The sequence below is a fragment of the Puccinia triticina genome, chromosome 4A (assembly GCF_026914185.1).
Source record: "Puccinia triticina chromosome 4A, complete sequence".
In the NCBI taxonomy this organism is placed as follows: Eukaryota; Fungi; Basidiomycota; class Pucciniomycetes; order Pucciniales; family Pucciniaceae; genus Puccinia; species Puccinia triticina.
The window spans coordinates 7555076-7581929 of record NC_070561.1 but is presented as its reverse complement, the minus strand read 5'-3'; the positions used below and the strand labels follow the sequence as shown (position 1 = coordinate 7581929).

General features: G+C 45.8%; 2 protein-coding genes across 2 annotated transcripts; both read left to right on the top strand.

Annotated features, from left to right (window-relative positions):
• Positions 1-21111: 21111 nt before the first annotated feature.
• PtA15_4A800 (uncharacterized protein) lies at positions 21112-22296 on the top strand (the record flags this gene model as incomplete). Its single annotated transcript, XM_053168722.1, has 1 exon — positions 21112-22296. One exon carries the CDS (start codon positions 21112-21114, stop codon positions 22294-22296), a length of 1185 nt encoding a protein of 394 aa, XP_053019902.1.
• Positions 22297-22348: 52 nt separating this feature from the next.
• On the top strand, positions 22349-22918 carry PtA15_4A799 (uncharacterized protein; the record flags this gene model as incomplete). Its single annotated transcript, XM_053168719.1, has 1 exon — positions 22349-22918. The coding sequence occupies one exon, from the start codon at positions 22349-22351 to the stop codon at positions 22916-22918; it is 570 nt and encodes a 189-aa protein (XP_053019901.1).
• Between the last annotated feature and the right edge of the window lie 3936 nt (positions 22919-26854).

The following is a 26854-nucleotide window of genomic DNA, read 5'->3' as shown; positions in this document are numbered from 1 at the left end:
GGATTACGCGTAATCCAACAAGAGGACTGCGGTGCTGCGAACGTTCAACCTCGCGTTCGGGTCTCGAGTGTTTACTCCCACCCCGCCACGGGGTATGTGTATGTATATTGGCCCTACCCCTTGGGGGGGGTATCAATATATCGACTCGACCTCCGCCAGCAGATGCTTCTCAATCCGACTTCGCCGATCTTCCGGCTCCTTTGACTACGTCACCGGTGCCGCTGGCCAACTCAATTTCCTCAGGTCGATTGCTTGAACCTCGGACCACTTTCATTATTTGACGTAGGTTCTTTTTCTTTTCTGCTCGGGGTTCTTTGACTCGGGGCCCATTCCTTCCTAGTTCCAAGAATGTGAAAAAAGAAAAAAGATTCATTTGTGTATCCCAGATCTGACAGCTGACAGCCCTGTTTTCACTTCCACAGCGCTTCTCGTACCACCGCCGCGGACAGCTTCGCATTCTGGACTCAATAGCCCATACTCTGCGGTGAGTACAGACCTTTCTTCTCTTTCTTTTTCGCCGGCGCTAAGATGGCGAGATTGACGACCACGGCGTCTTTCTCTCTTATTTTTCGTCATCTCTTCGTGGGCCCGTATGTGTACGTGCGTCCATAGTCAAACAGTGGCCCCCATTTCTCGGCTTCGGTTCTATCTGGCTTCACAACGGGTTGCATCGAACAACGCTTCCGACTCGAGATGGGGGTGGACCAGTTCTTTTTGTAAGTCAGGGAGTGGGTCAGAGGAAAGTACATATAATCCGGTGAGTGCCCGCTGCCCCCCCCGGCCGAGTATAAAAGAGCTCCCTCCCCTCCTGACTTTTCTACCATCAACCACTTCCTCGCCCAGGTCGCTTTCACCTTTGTTAGAATCTTGCTTTCCTTACCCCAGCTAGAAACCATGCCCCGCCGTACTTATTACAGAACTTATTTTCATTCGTCGCCTTATCCTTTGAGAAGCCGAGGCGTCTCTTCAGAGGCCCCAAGCCGTGTGCGTTTTCCTAATTTTGCTCGTTTTTAGATCGTTTGCTTACTCCTGCTCTGAACCTTTTTGCTTCATTCCAGCCGGGCTCATCTGTCCATAATCCTATCATCATTATGGACGGACCGATCTACCGAGGTGATGTTATCACCCCATCCTGGTTTCAATGGACCAGGCAGCAAATGGAGTCTTTTGAACAATCTCACGGCCTTCGGGCCCGCGTTAGGCGAACTCGCGAGGATGGGGCTGCAATTCCCGAGCGCCCCTTCACTGTCGATGGAGATGCGATAGCTGAAGTAGCAGCGGTAAGTCCTTTTTATATTTTTACTCTGATCGGTATCGGTATTGTAGGTATTGTATTGATAATCCAATATTGTCAAGATTATCGCCCCAGATGACCGTCCAGGGTCCCCGAATGTCCCCCGCACACCATCGCCTTCCCCATCGCGGGTTCCACCTGGTTTGGTGGGACTCCACCCGCGCCTTCGGTCCCCGGTTGCGGGTTCGCATGCTCTCTTCCCCTCTCCCGTTTACCGCCCTCGCAGCCCGGGCTGGAGGTCTGGGACAGACTCCCCAGCCTATTCTCCCGCTACTGAGCCAACCGAGAACCCGGTGAGTATCCTTTCGCTGTTCTTTTTTTTTTTTTTTTTTTCATCCATTTGCTAAGCTCTTGAGTCTACACAGTTTTTCCAGTCCAATCGGGTCCTTATCGGGGATGACTGGCTTGTCCCTCCTGCCCCCCAACTTTCCCCGCTTACGACCCCGGCTACGAGTTGCCGTAGCTCGTCCGTTGGATCTGCTGCGTCGGAGAGGCGCTCCAATCGTTCTGGTGGCTCAGACGCCGATCAATCTCAGGTTGGTGAGACCGAAGACGAGTTGGACCAACTCTTCGAGTGGTCGGGTGGGGTAAGTCTCTTTTCCTTTGTTTTGTATTAAGGTTATTCTTGTTGCTAATAAAGCTTATGGTCAGGTCCCTCCAACTCCCGAGTGGGATTCTACTTGGTCGACTCTTCCCGGGTGGATGTTCCGACCCGCGTTGCCAGAGGTCGAGGCTTTATATCGCCCGCCCATGCTCGGTTCCGATGCCGATGCGGAAGGCATAACGGATTCCGAAAACGCCTCTCAGGCTTCCGGTCCCGCCCATACTCCTTTCTTTCCCCATGGCGATCTCCCATTCTTGAGTGACACCCAGGTTCAGGTTCTCCTGGAGCCACGCCAGCAATCGGTTCCGACTCAAACTGCTCCACTTCCCGGCCTCGACCCGGAAGCTTATACTCGGTTGTATCAGACTTTTGCCCGCGTTTTCATTTCCTACTGTCAACGCACCCCGACCGAGAACAAGGGAGGTCGTATTCAGCGAATCCACGTGTTCCAAGCAGTCTCGGAGGAGTACCGCTCTTCCATACGCCAGGTTGTTCGGGATGCGTAAACTACTACAGTGAGCTAATTCCTTCTTTTGTTCTTTTTCTTCTATGTATTTATTTATACTAAGGTTTCTTGTCTTTCTTTGTCGTAGAGGCTGTTGTCACTGTCCGTTTGGGGTAAAAACATAAAAAAAACCAAAAAAAATTGACATAATTTGTAAAAAAAAAAACCAAAAAAATGTTTTCTTCTCTTCTTCGTGAAATTAAACCCCCCAGACCCCCTCCCCCAACTTATAGAGGTTGTCCTCAACCTCAAAGAAAGTGAGTTATTTGTAAGAAAGAAAAAAAGTAAAAAGAGTGTGGTTTTTTAAAAACGAGTGTTGATAAGCAGTTTAAACTCTTGCTGAGGAGGTAGATTTAGTTGGAGGTTTCCATAGAATTTTGAGATATTCTGAATTGTGTACTGTGAGATTGATGGTGGGAGGAGGGTGATAAAAGAGTGACTTTTTGAAAGAATGTGAGTTCCTCCCCCAACTTGAAAGATTTAAGCCCCAAGAGTTTCAGAATTTAGAGCTGATATCTATTTTGATGATTCAGAAAATAGAAAAATGGTAAATGTTTAACCAATTCCAACAAGGAGCCTTGGCAGTTTGAAGTGTGTCTGAAGTTGTCCAAAGCGGTCGGGCGGAATCTTTAGTGATGCTTGAAAAAGGAGCTTTCTAATTGAGTAAAATAAGTAAATAATTTGATTCTTTTGTTGTCCAAGTTGATATAGATTGTTGAATGATCTTTCCAGCTCTTGTTTAGGTTCTGCATGGCCTTCATCGAGTTTGCCACTTGAATTTGTTGTTGTTGAGTTAATATCTGGTGGAACCGGTGCAGGCAGCAAGATAAACATGTCTTCAGAGGGTGTACAGATTGGATTTGGACCGATTGGAATTTGTGAGTCTGTTGGGCTGAGATCTGTAGTAGTACTAATACTTGGGTTGCATATACTGATAGTCTTGCCTTCATTTTCTCCAGGGTCTGTATCTGTGGGTCCTGGGGCTTGAAGGTTAAATTTGTTGAAAATTTCTTCTTGTTGATCCAAGTGAGGTTTAAAGAGGTGCTTGTTGAAAATCTTGCTTCCCGGTTTGTTGATATCTTCAATTAAAACTATAGCCGGGATGTGAGAAAATTGAGACTCCTGAACTGTTGTTTCTGTAAGGATAGAATCTTCAATTTGTGAGTCATGATTGTTGATTTGAGGTGTCTGATGATCCACAGTTTGGTTTTGTTGAATAGATTGATCCAAAATTCCTTCCTGATCCATGCTGATTGCCATATCCACATCATTGGAGACAAATTCTGGTATGTCAATAACAAAGTGTTTAAGCTCCATTGGTGTATCCATTAAGTTTGACACTGTTTTCTGGTTTACCACCATATCCTGTAGGTGAATTGTTGAGGCCGCTTGCTCAAAAACCAATTCCTGAGAGTAAGTTTCCATTTCCGTAATAGGTTCTGAATTATCTGTTATTGGTTCCAAAACATCCATAACAGGTTGTGTGATTTCCATGGCCGGTTCATGTTCACTTGGTTCTTCTGTGAATTTGAGTTGCTGGTTGTAATCCGGAGGTAAGTCTAGTGCCTTTGCTTGTTTTTGGAGTTCCACAAGTTCTTGCTGCAGAGTTTTGATTTTTCTCCAGAAGTATTCCTCTATCTGTATAACTTCCATTTCTGCAGCGGCAACCAGGTGATTCCATTCGGTAACTTCATATTTCCTACTTCTCTGAAGCTGGCCGTTGTTGAATAAGGTTTGATTGATGTTTTCCTGACTTTCTCTTGAAAAGGCACTTAAGAATAAAACACTGGCTTCTTCTTTCTTCCAAACCTGGTAGGATTCCATCATGTAATCAAGTATTGTGTTGAATTTTCCAAGATATCTTCTGTAAGCCTGGTAGTTTAAGATTCCTTGTTGGGCCTGTTGTTCTGCTACCTTGAATAGATCCTTCTTGGTGTACAAAACTGAAGAATCAAATTCTCCCCAGGTGTCAATCATTTCCTTACGCAGGGTATCCCAGTTGCATTCTTCGTAACCGTCCATATCCTCAATTTGGCACTTCAGTTCCTCTGTTCGTATAAATCATCCAATCTGAAGAGCTCTTTGAAATTTTGTTGAACCAAACCAATCTGCTGCCCTTTCGTATCTCCGTAGGAATTCAAAGAATCGATTTCCATTGTAGAATAATTCATTGTCATCAATGATTCCCGGTGGATAATCGGATTCTTGGTATGATAGACTTGGTTGTTGATAAGGTATTGGTTGATGTTGATAATATGTTGTTTGTTGATATTGATGATGTTCTGAATGTTGTCTTTGTTGAAATTTGTGTTGATATGTAGGTTCTTGAATGGCTTCATTCTTGTTGATTCCATAAGCAGATGGTTGTTGATGTGACACAGTGCCTCTGAGTGGAATATTCTGGTTTTGTTGAGTTTCATCTGAGTCACGTAAGTGTTCTTCAGCAGGATCTCTGAATTTATTCTCTCGTCCTTTCCCTTTGTCTTTCCTTGGCCAAGTTGACATTGTATTTTCCATATTCCTAATCATAGCTGGAGTTCCTGTAAAAGGCCTTTTCCTTGAAGCGGTTTCTGGAAGAATTGTATCTTCAAAATCTGGTACGCCAAACAATAAATTCATGTTGATTCTTGTTGATTCCGTAGTTTCATTATACATTCAATCCTTGGTAACTGTTACTGTGCTCTGAAAAAGAAACAATAATATCTGGTCTCTGGTCTCTTTACCAGGGCAAATTGGGGGGGGTTTAATATTGATATAAATAACTTTACCGTGCTGGGAGGGTTCTTCAAACAGTATCCTAATTATCTGAATCCTTAGGTACTACACACCGTCTTTCAGTATATAATTGGCTGTTTCCTTCGAGTTGGCTCCAGAGTTTTCTTCTAACAGTATCTAATTATCCAGATCCTTAGGTACTACACACCGTCTTCCAGTATATAATTAGCTGCTTCCTTCGAAACACTCCTTTCAGGTTTGGTAGTTATGTGTTCCTTTCAGAGGTTCGTAGTTGGTTCCTTAGATGGTTCCTAATAGTCGACTAGTCGTCCAACAGAATAACTGAATATGCCGTTGATTGTTCTAGATTTGTTGATAAATTTGATTCTTTTCGCCGCTAGAAGTTCAGATCCTTTGACAAGTCCTTCTGGTTTGAGTTGAAATTGGTTCCTGATATGGTTCAAAAGTTGACTAGTTGTCCAACGGAATAAATGAATATGCCACTGTCCGTACTAGAGTTGTTGATGACTTGATCCTTTTTCACTAGCACAATTGTGATCCCTTGGCAATTACTTTGGGTTGAATTGAAGTTCGTTACACGTGGTTGATCAAACAGGGTTATCCGATCACGTTGGGGACTCCCTTGTAAGACTCAAAAGTGGTAATGAAACCCTTTTGCTGAATGGTGAAGGGTATGATGGAGTTGCAAGCTCTGCCCTTCTGTTATCAGTCAACAAGACCCACCAAGCTCAGCTTGGCAAGTTTTATTAAGTGATAGGTCTGGTCTGTTCCAGATGAAATCTGTTTGACTGGCAACGTGTAAGTGTTTCAATTACTTTGTTATAAGGGTTGAAATGTTGTTATAAGGGTTGATTTATTGTTATAAGGGTTTTAGGATTTGAGTGTGGATGAGTGTTGGGTGACTTGTGAGTTCTGGGTGAGGAACTGGGGAGCAGGCCACTGGGGGTGGAGAGAGCTCCTTTTATAGACAAAAGGGGAGCCCCTGAGGGGCTTGTGGGTTAGGGTTTCAGCTAATCTAGACAACAGGGTGAGGGATTTTAGCTGGTGGGAGTAGATACAAATGATGTCATAACCCCTCAGGGGCACATGAATGGTGTCAGAATATACAACAGAACATTCTAATGCATGCATGAGGTAACAGTAGACTGCATGAGCTGTCATACAGGGGGAATTAGTGTATACACAAAGTCTGAGGCTGCAGAAACAGTGTAAATGATGTCATACTATGTATATAAAGGAGTGTATGTAATTAATATGTAATGAGTGTAGCCTGACAGGGAGATGTATGTTTGTATCCTGTGATATGTATAAGTGTACTACTGTGAAACTCGGGTTGGGGCAGATGACAGCTGGGTTACTGGGGCTGGCCGTGTGATATGTGTCCATGAGGTGTAACTTCCACACTAGAGGGGGTCCAGGGGTGCTTCCAGTGGTGACTAAGGGTAAAATTGGCCGTAGAATCCATTTCTGGGGTCCATTTGATGGTATCTTGAGGCCTAGTATGAGTAATTATGTGGCATAGAAAAAAAACTTTTTATTTTTCCACTTTTCCGTCTACCACATCCTCCCCCAACTTATTGTCTGTCCCCAGACAATTTCGACGTGAAAAGTGCTTTCTGTCAACTTTTGAACCTGTGACATGGTGAATTTAGGTGGTGATTTGCAGAATTCTTGGAGAATTGGTTATTTTGACGTCTTCTGGGCCACGTGGCTTGAGAGGCTGCGCAGGGTGAAAATTGGCCAAATTTTTGATTTTTGTCAATTTTGGGGTTTTTCTTGACAATAACTTTTTGTTGGTTCTGGGAGTCGAAGTGCTGCGCGCAGTCCGCAGTCCGCAGTTGCGCAGCTGCGCAGGGGTGATGCTTGTGCTGTGGTGACGGCCGCAGCTGTTGCTCTAGCGCCCTAGGGTGCGCGCTATTGAGGCCGCGCGCCTTGGTGTACGAGTAGTGATTGGGGACTCGACCCCGCCTCCTGATGATTGGTTGGTCGGGCTTGGGGCCCGGGTACACAGTGCTGATCATACCCGCCCGAAGTTATTAGGGTCCCGCGGGAGTTCATCCAATGCGCCGCAGTTGTCTCGTCGGATTACGCGTAATCCAACAAGAGGACTGCGGTGCTGCGAACGTTCAACCTCGCGTTCGGGTCTCGAGTGTTTACTCCCACCCCGCCACGGGGTATGTGTATGTATATTGGCCCTACCCCTTGGGGGGGGTATCAATATATCGACTCGACCTCCGCCAGCAGATGCTTCTCAATCCGACTTCGCCGATCTTCCGGCTCCTTTGACTACGTCACCGGTGCCGCTGGCCAACTCAATTTCCTCAGGTCGATTGCTTGAACCTCGGACCACTTTCATTATTTGACGTAGGTTCTTTTTCTTTTCTGCTCGGGGTTCTTTGACTCGGGGCCCATTCCTTCCTAGTTCCAAGAATGTGAAAAAAGAAAAAAGATTCATTTGTGTATCCCAGATCTGACAGCTGACAGCCCTGTTTTCACTTCCACAGCGCTTCTCGTACCACCGCCGCGGACAGCTTCGCATTCTGGACTCAATAGCCCATACTCTGCGGTGAGTACAGACCTTTCTTCTCTTTCTTTTTCGCCGGCGCTAAGATGGCGAGATTGACGACCACGGCGTCTTTCTCTCTTATTTTTCGTCATCTCTTCGTGGGCCCGTATGTGTACGTGCGTCCATAGTCAAACAGTGGCCCCCATTTCTCGGCTTCGGTTCTATCTGGCTTCACAACGGGTTGCATCGAACAACGCTTCCGACTCGAGATGGGGGTGGACCAGTTCTTTTTGTAAGTCAGGGAGTGGGTCAGAGGAAAGTACATATAATCCGGTGAGTGCCCGCTGCCCCCCCCGGCCGAGTATAAAAGAGCTCCCTCCCCTCCTGACTTTTCTACCATCAACCACTTCCTCGCCCAGGTCGCTTTCACCTTTGTTAGAATCTTGCTTTCCTTACCCCAGCTAGAAACCATGCCCCGCCGTACTTATTACAGAACTTATTTTCATTCGTCGCCTTATCCTTTGAGAAGCCGAGGCGTCTCTTCAGAGGCCCCAAGCCGTGTGCGTTTTCCTAATTTTGCTCGTTTTTAGATCGTTTGCTTACTCCTTCTCTGAACCTTTTTGCTTCATTCCAGCCGGGCTCATCTGTCCATAATCCTATCATCATTATGGACGGACCGATCTACCGAGGTGATGTTATCACCCCATCCTGGTTTCAATGGACCAGGCAGCAAATGGAGTCTTTTGAACAATCTCACGGCCTTCGGGCCCGCGTTAGGCGAACTCGCGAGGATGGGGCTGCAATTCCCGAGCGCCCCTTCACTGTCGATGGAGATGCGATAGCTGAAGTAGCAGCGGTAAGTCCTTTTTATATTTTTACTCTGATCGGTATCGGTATTGTAGGTATTGTATTGATAATCCAATATTGTCAAGATTATCGCCCCAGATGACCGTCCAGGGTCCCCGAATGTCCCCCGCACACCATCGCCTTCCCCATCGCGGGTTCCACCTGGTTTGGTGGGACTCCACCCGCGCCTTCGGTCCCCGGTTGCGGGTTCGCATGCTCTCTTCCCCTCTCCCGTTTACCGCCCTCGCAGCCCGGGCTGGAGGTCTGGGACAGACTCCCCAGCCTATTCTCCCGCTACTGAGCCAACCGAGAACCCGGTGAGTATCCTTTCGCTGTTCTTTTTTTTTTTTTTTTTTTTCATCCATTTGCTAAGCTCTTGAGTCTACACAGTTTTTCCAGTCCAATCGGGTCCTTATCGGGGATGACTGGCTTGTCCCTCCTGCCCCCCAACTTTCCCCGCTTACGACCCCGGCTACGAGTTGCCGTAGCTCGTCCGTTGGATCTGCTGCGTCGGAGAGGCGCTCCAATCGTTCTGGTGGCTCAGACGCCGATCAATCTCAGGTTGGTGAGACCGAAGACGAGTTGGACCAACTCTTCGAGTGGTCGGGTGGGGTAAGTCTCTTTTCCTTTGTTTTGTATTAAGGTTATTCTTGTTGCTAATAAAGCTTATGGTCAGGTCCCTCCAACTCCCGAGTGGGATTCTACTTGGTCGACTCTTCCCGGGTGGATGTTCCGACCCGCGTTGCCAGAGGTCGAGGCTTTATATCGCCCGCCCATGCTCGGTTCCGATGCCGATGCGGAAGGCATAACGGATTCCGAAAACGCCTCTCAGGCTTCCGGTCCCGCCCATACTCCTTTCTTTCCCCATGGCGATCTCCCATTCTTGAGTGACACCCAGGTTCAGGTTCTCCTGGAGCCACGCCAGCAATCGGTTCCGACTCAAACTGCTCCACTTCCCGGCCTCGACCCGGAAGCTTATACTCGGTTGTATCAGACTTTTGCCCGCGTTTTCATTTCCTACTGTCAACGCACCCCGACCGAGAACAAGGGAGGTCGTATTCAGCGAATCCACGTGTTCCAAGCAGTCTCGGAGGAGTACCGCTCTTCCATACGCCAGGTTGTTCGGGATGCGTAAACTACTACAGTGAGCTAATTCCTTCTTTTGTTCTTTTTCTTCTATGTATTTATTTATACTAAGGTTTCTTGTCTTTCTTTGTCGTAGAGGCTGTTGTCACTGTCCGTTTGGGGTAAAAACATAAAAAAAACCAAAAAAAATTGACATAATTTGTAAAAAAAAAAACCAAAAAAATGTTTTCTTCTCTTCTTCGTGAAATTAAACCCCCCAGACCCCCTCCCCCAACTTATAGAGGTTGTCCTCAACCTCAAAGAAAGTGAGTTATTTGTAAGAAAGAAAAAAAGTAAAAAGAGTGTGGTTTTTTAAAAACGAGTGTTGATAAGCAGTTTAAACTCTTGCTGAGGAGGTAGATTTAGTTGGAGGTTTCCATAGAATTTTGAGATATTCTGAATTGTGTACTGTGAGATTGATGGTGGGAGGAGGGTGATAAAAGAGTGACTTTTTGAAAGAATGTGAGTTCCTCCCCCAACTTGAAAGATTTAAGCCCCAAGAGTTTCAGAATTTAGAGCTGATATCTATTTTGATGATTCAGAAAATAGAAAAATGGTAAATGTTTAACCAATTCCAACAAGGAGCCTTGGCAGTTTGAAGTGTGTCTGAAGTTGTCCAAAGCGGTCGGGCGGAATCTTTAGTGATGCTTGAAAAAGGAGCTTTCTAATTGAGTAAAATAAGTAAATAATTTGATTCTTTTGTTGTCCAAGTTGATATAGATTGTTGAATGATCTTTCCAGCTCTTGTTTAGGTTCTGCATGGCCTTCATCGAGTTTGCCACTTGAATTTGTTGTTGTTGAGTTAATATCTGGTGGAACCGGTGCAGGCAGCAAGATAAACATGTCTTCAGAGGGTGTACAGATTGGATTTGGACCGATTGGAATTTGTGAGTCTGTTGGGCTGAGATCTGTAGTAGTACTAATACTTGGGTTGCATATACTGATAGTCTTGCCTTCATTTTCTCCAGGGTCTGTATCTGTGGGTCCTGGGGCTTGAAGGTTAAATTTGTTGAAAATTTCTTCTTGTTGATCCAAGTGAGGTTTAAAGAGGTGCTTGTTGAAAATCTTGCTTCCCGGTTTGTTGATATCTTCAATTAAAACTATAGCCGGGATGTGAGAAAATTGAGACTCCTGAACTGTTGTTTCTGTAAGGATAGAATCTTCAATTTGTGAGTCATGATTGTTGATTTGAGGTGTCTGATGATCCACAGTTTGGTTTTGTTGAATAGATTGATCCAAAATTCCTTCCTGATCCATGCTGATTGCCATATCCACATCATTGGAGACAAATTCTGGTATGTCAATAACAAAGTGTTTAAGCTCCATTGGTGTATCCATTAAGTTTGACACTGTTTTCTGGTTTACCACCATATCCTGTAGGTGAATTGTTGAGGCCGCTTGCTCAAAAACCAATTCCTGAGAGTAAGTTTCCATTTCCGTAATAGGTTCTGAATTATCTGTTATTGGTTCCAAAACATCCATAACAGGTTGTGTGATTTCCATGGCCGGTTCATGTTCACTTGGTTCTTCTGTGAATTTGAGTTGCTGGTTGTAATCCGGAGGTAAGTCTAGTGCCTTTGCTTGTTTTTGGAGTTCCACAAGTTCTTGCTGCAGAGTTTTGATTTTTCTCCAGAAGTATTCCTCTATCTGTATAACTTCCATTTCTGCAGCGGCAACCAGGTGATTCCATTCGGTAACTTCATATTTCCTACTTCTCTGAAGCTGGCCGTTGTTGAATAAGGTTTGATTGATGTTTTCCTGACTTTCTCTTGAAAAGGCACTTAAGAATAAAACACTGGCTTCTTCTTTCTTCCAAACCTGGTAGGATTCCATCATGTAATCAAGTATTGTGTTGAATTTTCCAAGATATCTTCTGTAAGCCTGGTAGTTTAAGATTCCTTGTTGGGCCTGTTGTTCTGCTACCTTGAATAGATCCTTCTTGGTGTACAAAACTGAAGAATCAAATTCTCCCCAGGTGTCAATCATTTCCTTACGCAGGGTATCCCAGTTGCATTCTTCGTAACCGTCCATATCCTCAATTTGGCACTTCAGTTCCTCTGTTCGTATAAATCATCCAATCTGAAGAGCTCTTTGAAATTTTGTTGAACCAAACCAATCTGCTGCCCTTTCGTATCTCCGTAGGAATTCAAAGAATCGATTTCCATTGTAGAATAATTCATTGTCATCAATGATTCCCGGTGGATAATCGGATTCTTGGTATGATAGACTTGGTTGTTGATAAGGTATTGGTTGATGTTGATAATATGTTGTTTGTTGATATTGATGATGTTCTGAATGTTGTCTTTGTTGAAATTTGTGTTGATATGTAGGTTCTTGAATGGCTTCATTCTTGTTGATTCCATAAGCAGATGGTTGTTGATGTGACACAGTGCCTCTGAGTGGAATATTCTGGTTTTGTTGAGTTTCATCTGAGTCACGTAAGTGTTCTTCAGCAGGATCTCTGAATTTATTCTCTCGTCCTTTCCCTTTGTCTTTCCTTGGCCAAGTTGACATTGTATTTTCCATATTCCTAATCATAGCTGGAGTTCCTGTAAAAGGCCTTTTCCTTGAAGCGGTTTCTGGAAGAATTGTATCTTCAAAATCTGGTACGCCAAACAATAAATTCATGTTGATTCTTGTTGATTCCGTAGTTTCATTATACATTCAATCCTTGGTAACTGTTACTGTGCTCTGAAAAAGAAACAATAATATCTGGTCTCTGGTCTCTTTACCAGGGCAAATTGGGGGGGGTTTAATATTGATATAAATAACTTTACCGTGCTGGGAGGGTTCTTCAAACAGTATCCTAATTATCTGAATCCTTAGGTACTACACACCGTCTTTCAGTATATAATTGGCTGTTTCCTTCGAGTTGGCTCCAGAGTTTTCTTCTAACAGTATCTAATTATCCAGATCCTTAGGTACTACACACCGTCTTCCAGTATATAATTAGCTGCTTCCTTCGAAACACTCCTTTCAGGTTTGGTAGTTATGTGTTCCTTTCAGAGGTTCGTAGTTGGTTCCTTAGATGGTTCCTAATAGTCGACTAGTCGTCCAACAGAATAACTGAATATGCCATTGATTGTTCTAGATTTGTTGATAAATTTGATTCTTTTCGCCGCTAGAAGTTCAGATCCTTTGACAAGTCCTTCTGGTTTGAGTTGAAATTGGTTCCTGATATGGTTCAAAAGTTGACTAGTTGTCCAACGGAATAAATGAATATGCCACTGTCCGTACTAGAGTTGTTGATGACTTGATCCTTTTTCACTAGCACAATTGTGATCCCTTGGCAATTACTTTGGGTTGAATTGAAGTTCGTTACACGTGGTTGATCAAACAGGGTTATCCGATCACGTTGGGGACTCCCTTGTAAGACTCAAAAGTGGTAATGAAACCCTTTTGCTGAATGGTGAAGGGTATGATGGAGTTGCAAGCTCTGCCCTTCTGTTATCAGTCAACAAGACCCACCAAGCTCAGCTTGGCAAGTTTTATTAAGTGATAGGTCTGGTCTGTTCCAGATGAAATCTGTTTGACTGGCAACGTGTAAGTGTTTCAATTACTTTGTTATAAGGGTTGAAATGTTGTTATAAGGGTTGATTTATTGTTATAAGGGTTTTAGGATTTGAGTGTGGATGAGTGTTGGGTGACTTGTGAGTTCTGGGTGAGGAACTGGGGAGCAGGCCACTGGGGGTGGAGAGAGCTCCTTTTATAGACAAAAGGGGAGCCCCTGAGGGGCTTGTGGGTTAGGGTTTCAGCTAATCTAGACAACAGGGTGAGGGATTTTAGCTGGTGGGAGTAGATACAAATGATGTCATAACCCCTCAGGGGCACATGAATGGTGTCAGAATATACAACAGAACATTCTAATGCATGCATGAGGTAACAGTAGACTGCATGAGCTGTCATACAGGGGGAATTAGTGTATACACAAAGTCTGAGGCTGCAGAAACAGTGTAAATGATGTCATACTATGTATATAAAGGAGTGTATGTAATTAATATGTAATGAGTGTAGCCTGACAGGGAGATGTATGTTTGTATCCTGTGATATGTATAAGTGTACTACTGTGAAACTCGGGTTGGGGCAGATGACAGCTGGGTTACTGGGGCTGGCCGTGTGATATGTGTCCATGAGGTGTAACTTCCACACTAGAGGGGGTCCAGGGGTGCTTCCAGTGGTGACTAAGGGTAAAATTGGCCTTAGAATCCATTTCTGGGGTCCATTTGATGGTATCTTGAGGCCTAGTATGAGTAATTATGTGGCATAGAAAAAAAACTTTTTATTTTTCCACTTTTCCGTCTACCACAGCGAGCATTAGTGTATAAGGATTAGGAGAGGATTTTGCTCAGCTACTTACCTGGCTGGAGGCTGTCGTCAATGATTGATGGTGGGACTAAAAATAAAATGATGAGCAGGATGCCAGACACGAGTCCAGAGGAAGCAGCGGTAGGACGCGTACCAAAATTTGACACCGGCTCGTGCTGGGAGCCTGGGTTGGATGAACCAACGTCAGAAGAGGCATAACCTGTAGCTGAGCGGGAACAAAGACAGAAAAAAAATTAGGGACTTTTGGGTCTTGAGAACAGGGTAGGATAAATGGTAGACACGTACGACGGAGGCTACCATCAAATATTTGCCGGATCGCAGATCTCAAACGAGGAGGGGTATGGATAGATCCAAAAGAAGTAAAAGAGTCCCCATCTTCATCAAAAGGGTTGGGAGTCAATCGATCAGAAGAGATAGAGTAGACGGAACGGTCGGGAGAGTGGGGAGGAACCTCAGACATGACGGGAAATGATGCTGGAAAACGAAGAAGAAAGTGAGAGGAAAGCTCATGCTTTTATAGACAAGACTGATCTGTAAAAAAAAAAAAGAAGAAGAACCAGTCAGCAGCAAAAGTGCTTCAAGTTATTTGCACGATAGAAGCGGACTCAATAAGGTCTTCTGTATCCAATGTTGGCACCACCGGCACGGCTTATTCTTTTCTGAAGCATAAGTCAATGAAGGGAATGAAGGCAAAACACATCAACTCACATTCGTCATATGGCGAAGCCAATAACCTTAAAACTTTTGGAGTTGGATCGGCGTTTGGAGGGGGAACGGAGGCGGCAACGGCGTCGGCAGATCATTTTTTTGTGGGATGCATTCAGCCCAGTCGCATACACACTGGAAAACAGCATATGTACCTCAGGAGGCGAAAAAAAAAGGGGTCAATTAGAGTTTCATGTACAGGGAGGAAGAAAATTGTACGTACTTTGGAGCCCATCATTATTCTGAATGGCGACCGGCGAATTGGCAAAGGTGAAGAGCAGAGAGAGAGGAACTGAAGCGGCAATAGTCCGGAAAGATCATCTTCGTGAAAGTAATGGAGCTGGCGGTAAATGAAGTACAGGAAAGATCACGAACTACAATTAGTGGCGTCCATAGAAGCGGCATTCTGTGGGGCTTCTACAGAAGAAATGTTCATGGAAGTAAAGCAATCGCTCCAGTCAGTCGGCAGTGTGTATAGGCAATACTGCATTAACCGCACGCAGAGATTTTGGGGAGATGACAAGACTTATGGGACTTACGAGGCCGTGAATCAATGCGTTGGTGGCTGGTACACCGGCATGCTCTTGATTACAAGGGTCAGCTCGGCTGCTCGAGTTCAAAGAACCCGCATGCAAGTTTGCACTCAAGTGCATATATCCACATAAGCGCACCCTAGTACAGCAGTTTCTTTCGGACGCATCTGTACCAAACTATGTACATAAGAACCCAATATAACCACTATAAGACAGTTATGGGTTTACTTGAAACAAGCTATGGGGGTAAACAGATCAGAAGGGAATAGGGAACAAATGGAGGGCAGGATTAAAAGTCAAGTATACCCATACAAAAAAAAAAAATCACTGGGATTTTAGTTGGTCCTGTATGACCTTAAACTGCGGCAAGTCCTAAACAGACTGGAGAAATTACAAAAATCTTTCCAAAACATGGCAAAATCAGTTCTAGCAGCGAAGTACAAAACGGTGGATAAGAAAATCAGACCAATTAACCATCCCATGCCTCAAGACATAAATCCCCCGCTTCAGCGCCCACTCTTTTCAAGGGATCCTTACAAAACACCTCTCACACCGCATCCACCTGAGTTTATTCCTACTGCCAGGATTACTCATGAAAGGTTGAAAGCGGTGAATTTTGGACCACCCAAGTGGCTTTCTGAGCAAGAATTAAATCTCTTAAAACACGTCATTGTGATACGCGAGAAGTCAGTGGCATTTGATGAGGAAGAAAGAGGCCTATTGCGCCATTCATACGGCCAGCCATACAAAATCCCAGTTGTAGCTCATGAGCCATGGCAAAAGAAGCCAATACCAATTCCAAAACCTATTCTGCCACAGTTTGTAGAATTAGTAAGAAGGAGAATAAAAACTGGACTATATGAGCAATCCACATCCAGCTATTCTAGTCCAGTGTTTTGTGTTACCAAATCAAATGGGAAGCTCAGGATAGTTCATGACCTTCAAGTCTTGAATAAAGTAACAATAAAAGATGCGGGGCTACCCCCAAAAATTGAAGAGTTTGTTGACTCTTTTTCAGTAAGAGCATGTTACGGCCTAGGGGATATAATGGGTGGCTATGATGAAAGAGAACTTGATCCCACATCTCGGCCACTTACAACTTTTGAGACGGTCCTTGGCAGACTACAATTAACCCGACTTCCACAGGGAGCAACTAATTTGGTAGCAGTTTACCAAGCTCAGATGACCTGGATCCTTCAGCAAGAGATACCAGATCATGTGGGGATCTTTATTGATGATGGAGGGATTAAGGGACCAAAGTCAACCTACAATAATGAGACTTTGAAGGAGAACCCGGGAATAAGGAGATTTGTCTGGGAATATGCCATCACTTTAGAGAGAATTTTATTTAGAATAGAAGAAGCAGGGCTCACAATATCAGGAGAAAAGTTTGCTTGCTGTGTTCCGGCTTTGGACATAGTAGGACATGTTGTTTCGCAGGAGGGTAGAATCATGTCAGCTCAGAAGGTCAACAAGATACAAAGCTGGCCAATACCTAGGAGTAAAAGGGACATCCGTAGCTTCTTAGGTCTCTGTGTTTATGTTAGAATGTTCATCAGAAATTTTTCAACCATAGCTGCATCACTCAGAAGACTTACTAGGGATGATGTGGAATTTGAATGGGACAACAAATGTCAAAACGCCTTTGAAGAGTTGAAGAAAATTGTTGGGGAGGAAATCATACTGAAGAATTTGGAATACGGGGAGGGTGCGGGAAAAGTAACATTGGCGGTAGATTCCAGCTACATTGCGGCGGGAGCAGTTCTCATGCAAGAAGACAAAGAGAAAACTTACAGACCAGTAACTTACGAGTCGGTAGGCTTTTCCAGAAGAGAATCAGATTACTCCCAAGCAAAATTGGAGTTGTGTGGTGTGGCAAAAATTCTAAAGAAATTACAGACTGTTCTTTGGGGGCAACATTTTGAACTTCAAGTTGATGCAAAGGCACTTATAGAAATGATAAATACTCCAAGTCTTCCTACGGCGCCTATGACAAGATGGGTTGCATTTATTCAACTATTTTCTTTTGATTTAGTACATAAGCCAGGGAAAACATTTACAATGCCAGATAGCTTGTCAAGGAGGCCACCGGATGGTGATGAAGAGTTGAAGGAATTTGATGAAGACAAACCTTGGGTAACCCCTCATCCTGGGTTTGGAGCTAAGGAGATTAATCTGACGACTATTGGGGTGGAAATAGAGGCCAACACACAAACAAAATTTTGGCAGAAGATGGTGGAATACTTAACTACTTGGAAAAGGCCCCACAATTGTGAAGACACTGAATTCATCAAAATAAAGCGTAGGTCTGTGATGCTCTTTGTGGAAGGGGGTCAACTAAAAAGGAGGCGGATAACTTACAATCAAGTAGTAGTCTCAAATCCCCATATTCAGGCTCAGGTCCTAAAAGCTTTACATGAAGACTTAGGGCATATAGGTGTATTGGAAACCTACAGAAGAGCGCGAGAAAGATTTTGGTGGGAAGGAATGAAGAAGATGGCCAGGAAATGGGTTCAATCATGCGAGGCCTTTCAAAAGAGAAGCAAGGATTTACCCAAGGAAGAAGGAAAATCTACCGCCCCCTCAACTTTGTTCCAAAGAGTAAGCATGGATGCAGTACATGTCAAAGCTGGTAAATGGAAATACATTGTAGTTGCAAGAGACTATTTCTCCGGATGGGCAGAAACCGTGGGTCTAACAAATCTCAAATCAAAAACAATTGCAGAATGGTTTGTATCCGAGTGGGTGTGTCGGTATGGAATACCAAAGGAAGTGACAGTTGATGGAGGAGCAGAATTTAAGAAAGAATTACAGTTGGCTATGAAGAAAACTGGAATAAAGCTTAGAGTTGTGACCCCTTATTACCCAGAAGCTCAAGGGATGGTTGAGCGAGGACATAAAGAAATAAAAGATGCACTAATAAAAATGTGTGGAGAGGACGGCCGGAAATGGAAAGAATACTTACCCTTAGTAACTTTAGCTGATAGGATTTCAACCAAGAGGTCAACCGGATACACCCCATTTGAACTACAATTTGGACAGCCAGCAGTCTTGCCAGTGGATATGGAGCTTAAGACCTACCTCAGTGTGGATTGGACAGAGATCAAAACTACAGCAGACTTACTTCACATAAGAGCAGATCAATTGGCTCAGAGAGACAAGAGTATCCTGAAAGCCAAGGAAACATTGCAAAAAGCTAGAAGAGTTTCCGTGAAATACTGGGACCGCAAACTTGCACATCGAAGAAGGGAACCGCTTAAACCGGGGGATATGGTCTTAGTGTATAATAAAGCTTTGGAAAATCAATGGGGTTTGCTGTTCAAACCCAGGTGGAATGGACCTTATAGGGTAATAGAGCAGATAATGAACGGGCCCTACGAGCTTGAAGAACTTGATGGGACCAAGCTGGCACGAAGATATGCTGCTAATCAGGTGAAGAAGTTTTATCCACGAGGAGAGCTGTATGAAGAAGAAGACACTATAGAAGAAGAAGAAGAAGAAGAAGAAGAAGAAGAAGAAGAAGAAGAAGACAAAGAAGAAGAGGAGGAGGAGGAGAACATTGAAAAATCAGAAGACAGGGAAGAATAGATTAAGTGTACATTCACAAAAATTAAAGAGAATCTAAGCAGAAATCGTAGAGTATAAATAGTCTCAATGGTAAATCAAAATAGGCAATAAAAGGTTGGGAAACAGAAGTAAAGATCTGTATCATGGATAAGGACTGAAGACATATCATGGGACGGATAGACTTTCATTTGACAAGGAAGGGAAGTTTAAGCAAGGTTCATACACTAGTAGCTACAATATATGAGGATTAGTTTTGGAGTTTAGAGTTTAGGTTAGAGATATTGGGTAAATGGGTATAACTATTGGATTAGATATATCTACAAAGTTAGAAGTGTTAAGTGTTTGAGCTACTGGTTATGGATATTGTGCAAGACTTGATTCCAGTGTTAAAAGGAAAGATAGAAGTACTGGTTTATGTTTAGGAACTTTGAAGTAGATGTAGATTTTTTTATTTGTTTCTTTTGGATACTTTTCTTGCTGTTGATACTTGAAACAGGAATGCTGCGGACAGCATTAAGTTGGGGGTGGATGTGGTGTGCCAAATCTGTTTCAAGTATCAAATTACATAAAGTGATGGTTGAATACATGAGAAGGAGGCATATTCTTGGATGTATTATTGCATTATTAGATTCTAAAGGTCATTTAACCCCTAGTCACTCACTTGAACCACTAGGCTAGCTCCACTCAATCAAAAGTTATTTGGATTAAACTGTTTGTGACAGAACATAATCAAATACTATAGAATTATATTTGGTAGTACATAGTATAGAATCAGGTACAAGTACATAGTTAGGGTGTAGTTTATACAGGTGCACACATGTACCCCTGTATGGTCGCATGACATCATCAGTCACATGTTGGATCACACGTGCGTTTATCAGAAGGCTGACTAGCTAAAATACCTCAATGGAAGCTTCCATGCAGCAAAAATCCCTCACAGGAGAAGTCACACCAGCATAAATACCTCACCTGACTTCCCCACCAGCAAAAATCCCTCACATTTTACTATATAAGGAGCATGTTTTCCCTCCTCAGTTGGAGCATGCCACTCAGGCAATCCTAATCAGAACACACATCTCACTCAGAGGCTTCAAGCAAAAATCAACATAAATCCACTAGTGTGATCTCAATCAAGTTGCCCATCAACATCTTTCATACCTCAGAAGATATATAAGTAGTCAAGTAGCAAGCATCACCACTTGTGCCCTTAACAAGTCAAAGTGATCTTAACCCATTGTACTCTTAACTGAAGGTTAAGGAGGAGGGCAAAGACACTTTGAATAGTTCACATCTGCCATTAGTCTTTTTTTTGCTCTCAACATTCTATATCTCCGCACATACTTCTCTCACTCAATAAACATATAAACCATATAAAACATATCTTACGTTCCTACTGATTTCCACCACCAACTCCATTTCCCCGTATCCACTCAACATTTCCACTGAATTCAAGTTTGATCTAGGTTTGATTAGAGACTGCTACATATAGTTATCTCTATCATTATTTTGCCACAACAATAAAATAAATTTGTTGTGATAACTCTTGTGTAGTATTATAGAGGGGCAGGTCTTTCAAACCACCCGTAACAGTTGTAAAAGCTTCATACATACTTGAAATATTATAACTGCTCTTTCCCCCTCACAGAACTGCCACCCGTCCCAAAGGAGTTCTCACACCGCGCGACTTGACGGCCCCCCCGCTTGACCCGACCGCCCCCCCACCTGACCCCCCCGCCCAACCCACACCCCAGCCACTCAAATCAGCGGCCACAACGTACAAACCAACAACCCCCAACCCAAACCAGCAACACCCACTCCCCAACTTACCTGCCACTCAAATCAGTGGCCTGAGCAATGTGAGCCCCGCCCCCATGACTTGAGGCTCCCACTGGACCTCAGGTATCCCAAACCTGCCCCCTCTTACAAATGAGCCACCAACCCCAAACTCAATTGTTGGGCCATTCCCCCTGCTTTCACTATGTCTCTCCCATTTCTAGACGCACCCTCTATAAGCCCCCCTCCTCTGTTGGGCTTACAAGATGTCACTAGAGACCTGTCACAACTTGTATATAGTCCAGTTGCCTTTCTTCCCTGGCTCAGCAGAGAGCTGACCATCCTTCTCTCTGAGTCAGGTAAGCCTTCACCCTTTTCCTTCCTTTGTCTTTCCTTGCTCTCTCTCTCATCTCAGGAGAGAGCTGACCATCCTTCTCTCTGAGTCAGCAATCAAAGCCCCCAGTTTGGTCCTAGACTTCCTCCTCCGCGCCCCGTTCCACTGCTCCTCCGTCATCAGCTCCAGTGAAGGGATTTAACCCTTACACCCTCTCCCGCACACCATGTCCACCAGCTGCCAAACCGGACCAGGAGATGCAAGACTCTACCTACTCTCTGTCCGGCTCCTCGTCTTCATCCGCTTCTGGGGACTGGCAGTTCTCTAGACGCACCCTCTCCCACACACCATCTCCACCAGCTGCCAAACCGGACCAGGAGATGCAAGGCACTACCAAATCTCTGTCCGGCTCCTCGTCTTCATCCACTTCTGGGGACTGGCAGTTCTCTAGACGCACCCTCTCCCGGACACCATCTCCACCAGCTGCCAAACCAGACCAGGAGATGCAAGGCACTACCAACTCTCTGTCCGGCTCCTTGTCTTCATCCGCTCCTGGGGACTGGCAGTTCTCTAGACGCACCCTCTCCCACACACCATCTCCACCAGCTGCCAAACCGGACCAGGAGATGCAAGGCACTACCAACTCTCTGTCCGGCTCCTTGTCTTCATCTGCTTCTGGGGACTGGCAGTTCTCTAGACGCACCCTCTCCCACACACCATCTCCACCAGCTGCCAAACCGGACCAGGAGATGCAAGGCACTACCAACTCTCTGTCCGGCTCCTTGTCTTCATCTGCTTCTGGGGACTGGCAGTTCTCTAGATGCACCCTCTCCCGCACACCATCTCCACCAGCTGCCAAACCGGACCAGGAGATGCAAGGCACTACCAACTCTCTGTCCGGCTCCTCGTCTTCATCCGCTTCTGGGGACTGGCAGTTCTCTAGACGCACCCTCTCCCACACACCATCTCCACCAGCTGCCAAACCGGACCAGGAGATGCAAGGCACTACCAACTCTCTGTCCGGCTCCTTGTCTTCATCCGCTCCTGGGGACTGGCAGTTCTCTAGACGCACCCTCTCCCACACACCATCTCCACCAGCTGCCAAACCGGACCAGGAGATGCAAGGCACTACCAACTCTCTGTCCGGCTCCTCGTCTTCATCCGCTCCTGGGGACTGGCAGTTCTCTAGACGCACCCTCTCCCGCACACCACCTCCACCAGCTGCCAAACCGGACCAGGAGATGCAAGGCACTACCAACTCTCTGTCCGGCTCCTTGTCTTCATCCGCTTCTGGGGACTGGCAGTCCTCTAGACGCACCCTCTCCCGCACGGCGCACACCATCTCCACCAGCTGCCAAACCGGACCAGGAGATGCAAGGCACTACCAACTCTCTGTCTGGCTCCTTGTCTTCATCCGCTTTTGGGGACTGGAAGTTCTCTAGACGCACCCTCTCCCGCACACCATCTCCACCAGCTGCCAAACCGGACCAGGAGATGCAAGGCACTACCAACTCTCTGTCCGGCTCCTCGTCTTCATCCGCTTCTGGGGACTGGCAGTTCTCTAGACGCACCCTCTCCCGCACACAATCTCCACCAGCTGCCAAACTGGACCAGGAGATGCAAGGCACTACCAACTCTCTGTCCGGCTCCTCGTCTTCATCCGCTTCTGGGGACTGGCAGTTCTCTAGACGCACCCTCTCCCACACACCATCTCCACCAGCTGCCAAACCGGACCAGGAGATGCAAGGCACTACCAACTCTCTGTCCGGCTCCTCGTCTTCATCCGCTTCTGGGGACTGGCAGTTCTCTAGACGCACCCTCTTCCGCACACCACCTCCACCAGCTGCCAAACCGGACCAGGAGATGCAAGGCACTACCAACTCTCTGTCCGGCTCCTCGTCTTCATCCGCTTCTGGGGACTGGCAGTTCTCTAGACGCACCCTCTCCCGCACGGCGCACACCATCTCCACCAGCTGCCAAACCGGACCAGGAGATGCAAGGCACTACCAACTCTCTGTCTGGCTCCTCGTCTTCATCCGCTTTTGGGGACTGGAAGTTCTCTAGACGCACCCTCTCCCGCACACCATCTCCACCAGCTGCCAAACCGGACCAGGAGATGCAAGGCACTACCAACTCTCTGTCCGGCTCCTCGTCTTCATCCGCTTCTGGGGACTGGCAGTTCTCTAGACGCACCCTCTCCCGGACACCATCTCCACCAGCTGCCAAACCGGACCAGGAGATGCAAGGCACTACCAACTCTCTGTCCGGCTCCTCGTCTTCATCCGCTTCTGGGGACTGGCAGTTCTCTAGACGCACCCTCTCCCACACACCATCTCCACCAGCTGCCAAACCGGACCAGGAGATGCAAGGCACTACCAACTCTCTGTCCGGCTCCTCGTCTTCATCCGCTTCTGGGGACTGGCAGTTCTCTAGAGGCACCCTCTCCCGCACACCATCTCCACCAGCTGCCAAACCGGACCAGGAGATGCAAGGCACTACCAACTTGCTGTCCGGCTCCTTGTCACCATCCGTTTCTGACACCAGGAAAATAAAATAGTCAGTTTATGACAAGTGACATTACACCAGCTCCAGCCAGCTACCCACCATCTATCCAATATCTATCCACTATCTACCCCAATCTCCCAACCATCTGCTCAACTTCCAAAATTTACCAAGGAGGTCCTGTTCAGTTTTAGATGAGCCCAACTGATCTTCAGTTCTGTCGAGCTGATACTCAGCTTTGGCACCCAGCTCATACTCAGCTTTTCTGCCCAGCTCATACTCAGCTTTTTCACGCAGCTTACTCTCAGAATTGGAATAAAGCCATTTGACCATTCCTTGCCCAGTAGAGATGGCACTTGGGTACCCGTTTGCAGGTACCCGGTACCCGCTGGCAGGTACCTGGAACACCCACTCAGCACCCGCCGGCGGGTTCCGGGTGCGGGTGTGGGTGTCGAGATTTTGGGAAGGAAAAAAACGGGTACCCATCTGGGTACCCGCCCCTCCTGGTGGGCCATCTTGGCCAGAGATATTGTGCACAGCACATGTGTATATGCATCATATATATACATATTACATAATATGCCCGCCCGACCTGGTATTGGAGTTTGGCTGAAGCTCACCGTTGCTACATATCAACTCAGAACCTCGCCGTGGCTACCCACACCAGGAAGCGTTGCAAGCCCCCCGGATCAACCAACTCCTCAAGCCCTAGCATATCTTCCCGATCGCAAAATCCTCCCCCACAGGAACAACAAGCGAGGAAGACCTTAGTCGTTGATGATTCTGATGAAGACCCACCAGCCACCGATTGTTCAAAGTCTCAGGGAATGACCAATGAGGAAGAGCTAAGCAGGTTTTCTTCTTCTTTAAAACTGTCATTCATTGGAATATACAATTCATGAAACAACAAATGGTTTTTTTTGCAGAAAGGGGACCAAGAGTGCATAGCAACCAACTCAGCTCGTTTTACGCTTCCTATAATCCACCGCAACTGTCTGTTGGCAGTCACCTAACGGTTTCGAAATCTTAGGGACAGTTGTATATCGCTTGGTTGAGGATGCCGCAGGTCGTTATGATCTAGAGGCAATGCCTCTTGACTTTGTGTTGTTAAAAGAAAGTCATACTGGAATCTATCTCGCTGACACCGTCCGGCCCATCATAGAGAAATTTGGGTTGCAGAACAAGGCAAGTTCATTACTTCACATTTCTACTTGCTACGCTGCTGACTGTGCAATTTTTGTGTCACAGATATGCGGTTTCGTCACCAACAATGCTTCCAATAACCAGAAAATGATCGACAAGATCCAAAAATTCAAATGGCCCCGAATCAAAGGCGAGGGGCAGTGGATTAGATGCTTTGCTCACATAATGAACTTAATCGTTCAGGTGGTATTGCGTCCGTTTGGAAGAACAACTACTTATTGATTGATGATAACTGATTGGTAGCGAACTCTAGTCCAGTTGAGGTAGGGGTGGCGGCGTTCAACAAGCCGGCGGGATCAGGTGGGAGTCAAGTGGAATGTTGATTGGTCGGAGGTCCTAATGAAAAGGGGTAGACATAAGTACCCATTATAACTTTTGAGCATGAAAAAGAGCAATTGAGAACTTACATGTAGGTCCGATGGGTGACTGATGTACATCTCCTGCAGCACCAGGATGCTTGGGATTGTGCTGGCCTAATGACGGGGATGGATTGGACAAGTCAGGGGGAAGTTGGTGGGGAACAGTTACTTGGTCCAATCGTTTGTTGTCATCCATGCGCCTACGTTTTGGAGGTGATTTGGACGCAGAAGATCCTTCAGGGAAGCTTCCCGCTTCCTCTTCTTTGTCAGCCTCGTTGGTCAGGTCAATTAAATCCTCGGGAGGGATTGGCTTCCCTTCGCTCACATCTGGAAGAAGTGGGGGAGTAAGTACGGTACGATCAGTGGGGGATCAATAGTGGAATAGAAATTCAAGACGCCTTGTTTTCTTTTTCGGCACTGCTCATGCATGTGTCGAAGCCCAGAAATTATTGTTGCTGGAGGGACCGGGATAGCTTCCGAGAGACCCAAGGCTTGCTCCAATATTTCCTCGAGCTTGGAGCAACTGGTGACGTACTGCTTTTTGCCAGCTTGCCTTCTCTCACTGCAAAGGAGTATGGGTGGTGCAATCGAGTTGAAGTTTGCATATGCTTCAAGCGAAGGGGCTGGACCTTTGAGTGTATCTAAAGCTACACAATCAGAAAACAGTGATGAGGAAAGAGAGGAAAGACATATTGAGTGAGTTTAGGGAAGCTGCGACAAGGCCCATCTGCTGGTACGTATTGATTTGTCCCTTGATTTCTTTCCCTGTATCCATCATCCGCTCACCGATTGGATTGGTTCACCTCCTCTCAACACCATCTCAACTATGTACGCGCTCTGATTTCTGCCAGTCTTTAGCTTAACGTCCTTGCCCGCTTTTTCTTCATTGGTATCCATGATAAGTTGATCTTGAGGGGTCCAAACTGAAGCAGTCAAGGACGTTAAGCTAAAGACTGGCAGAAATCAGAGCGCGTACACAGTTGAGATGGTGTTGAGAGGAGGTGAACAAATCCAATCGGTGAGCGGATGATGGATACAGGGAAAGAAATCAAGGGACAAATCAATACGTACCAGCAGATGGGCCTTGTCGCAGCTTCCCTAAACCTACGATCCACTATTGAAGGTTTACTATCACTCAAAGGGTGCTACAAGGGCCGGACTACTTCCGATGGACACAACAAGGCAAAAGAGCATTCTTCTTTTCATGTACAGTCTTGGAGCCCATAGTTTTATGTCAGTTTCATCAATGCACCATCCCTCTCACGCCGCCTCTCTAGTCTGATTTCACACGTGCTTTACATGTACAATCTTGTGATTTTCATTATCCAACTGCATCCTTATCCAATTACTTCAGCTGTGAATGGGGCGGTTCTTGAGCTCTAAAGGATACAATTGTGAATATACATATTGGGCGGCATCCATCTGTGAGAAATACCGTTGACTACATAGGGCGTGATCTCCAGTTTACCTCATATACAATATTCAGACAACAAGTTTACTCGCGGAATGATAGCAGGCACAGGTTTAGCAGGCATAGGTTTGGAAGGGCGCTGCATGAGAAGGCGAGGGGAGCCAAAGAGCCCATGAATACGTTGAAGCTTGACGGACATTATTTGTGGCATGCAAGACTACTAACCAAACCCCACAAATGTCGATCTCCTCACCGTTTCACCTTTCATGCCAGTTTCATAGCCGCCCTTCTTGTGGCTGTAACCAGCAGCCCAAAAAACCGTGCACCCGCATATTCAGGCAGTTCCAGAGTGGGGAATGCAATTTCCAACTGAACCTTGCAAGACTGGGAAATGTGGATGCTGTTTGACTGGGGTATATGTACCCCCACGGGTCATTGGGACCCTCAACGACTGTTGCTGCGCGGAGACAGGCAGAGACCTCCTTCACTGACCGGTCAGCAAGGAAAAGCTCCGCGAGCACTGGA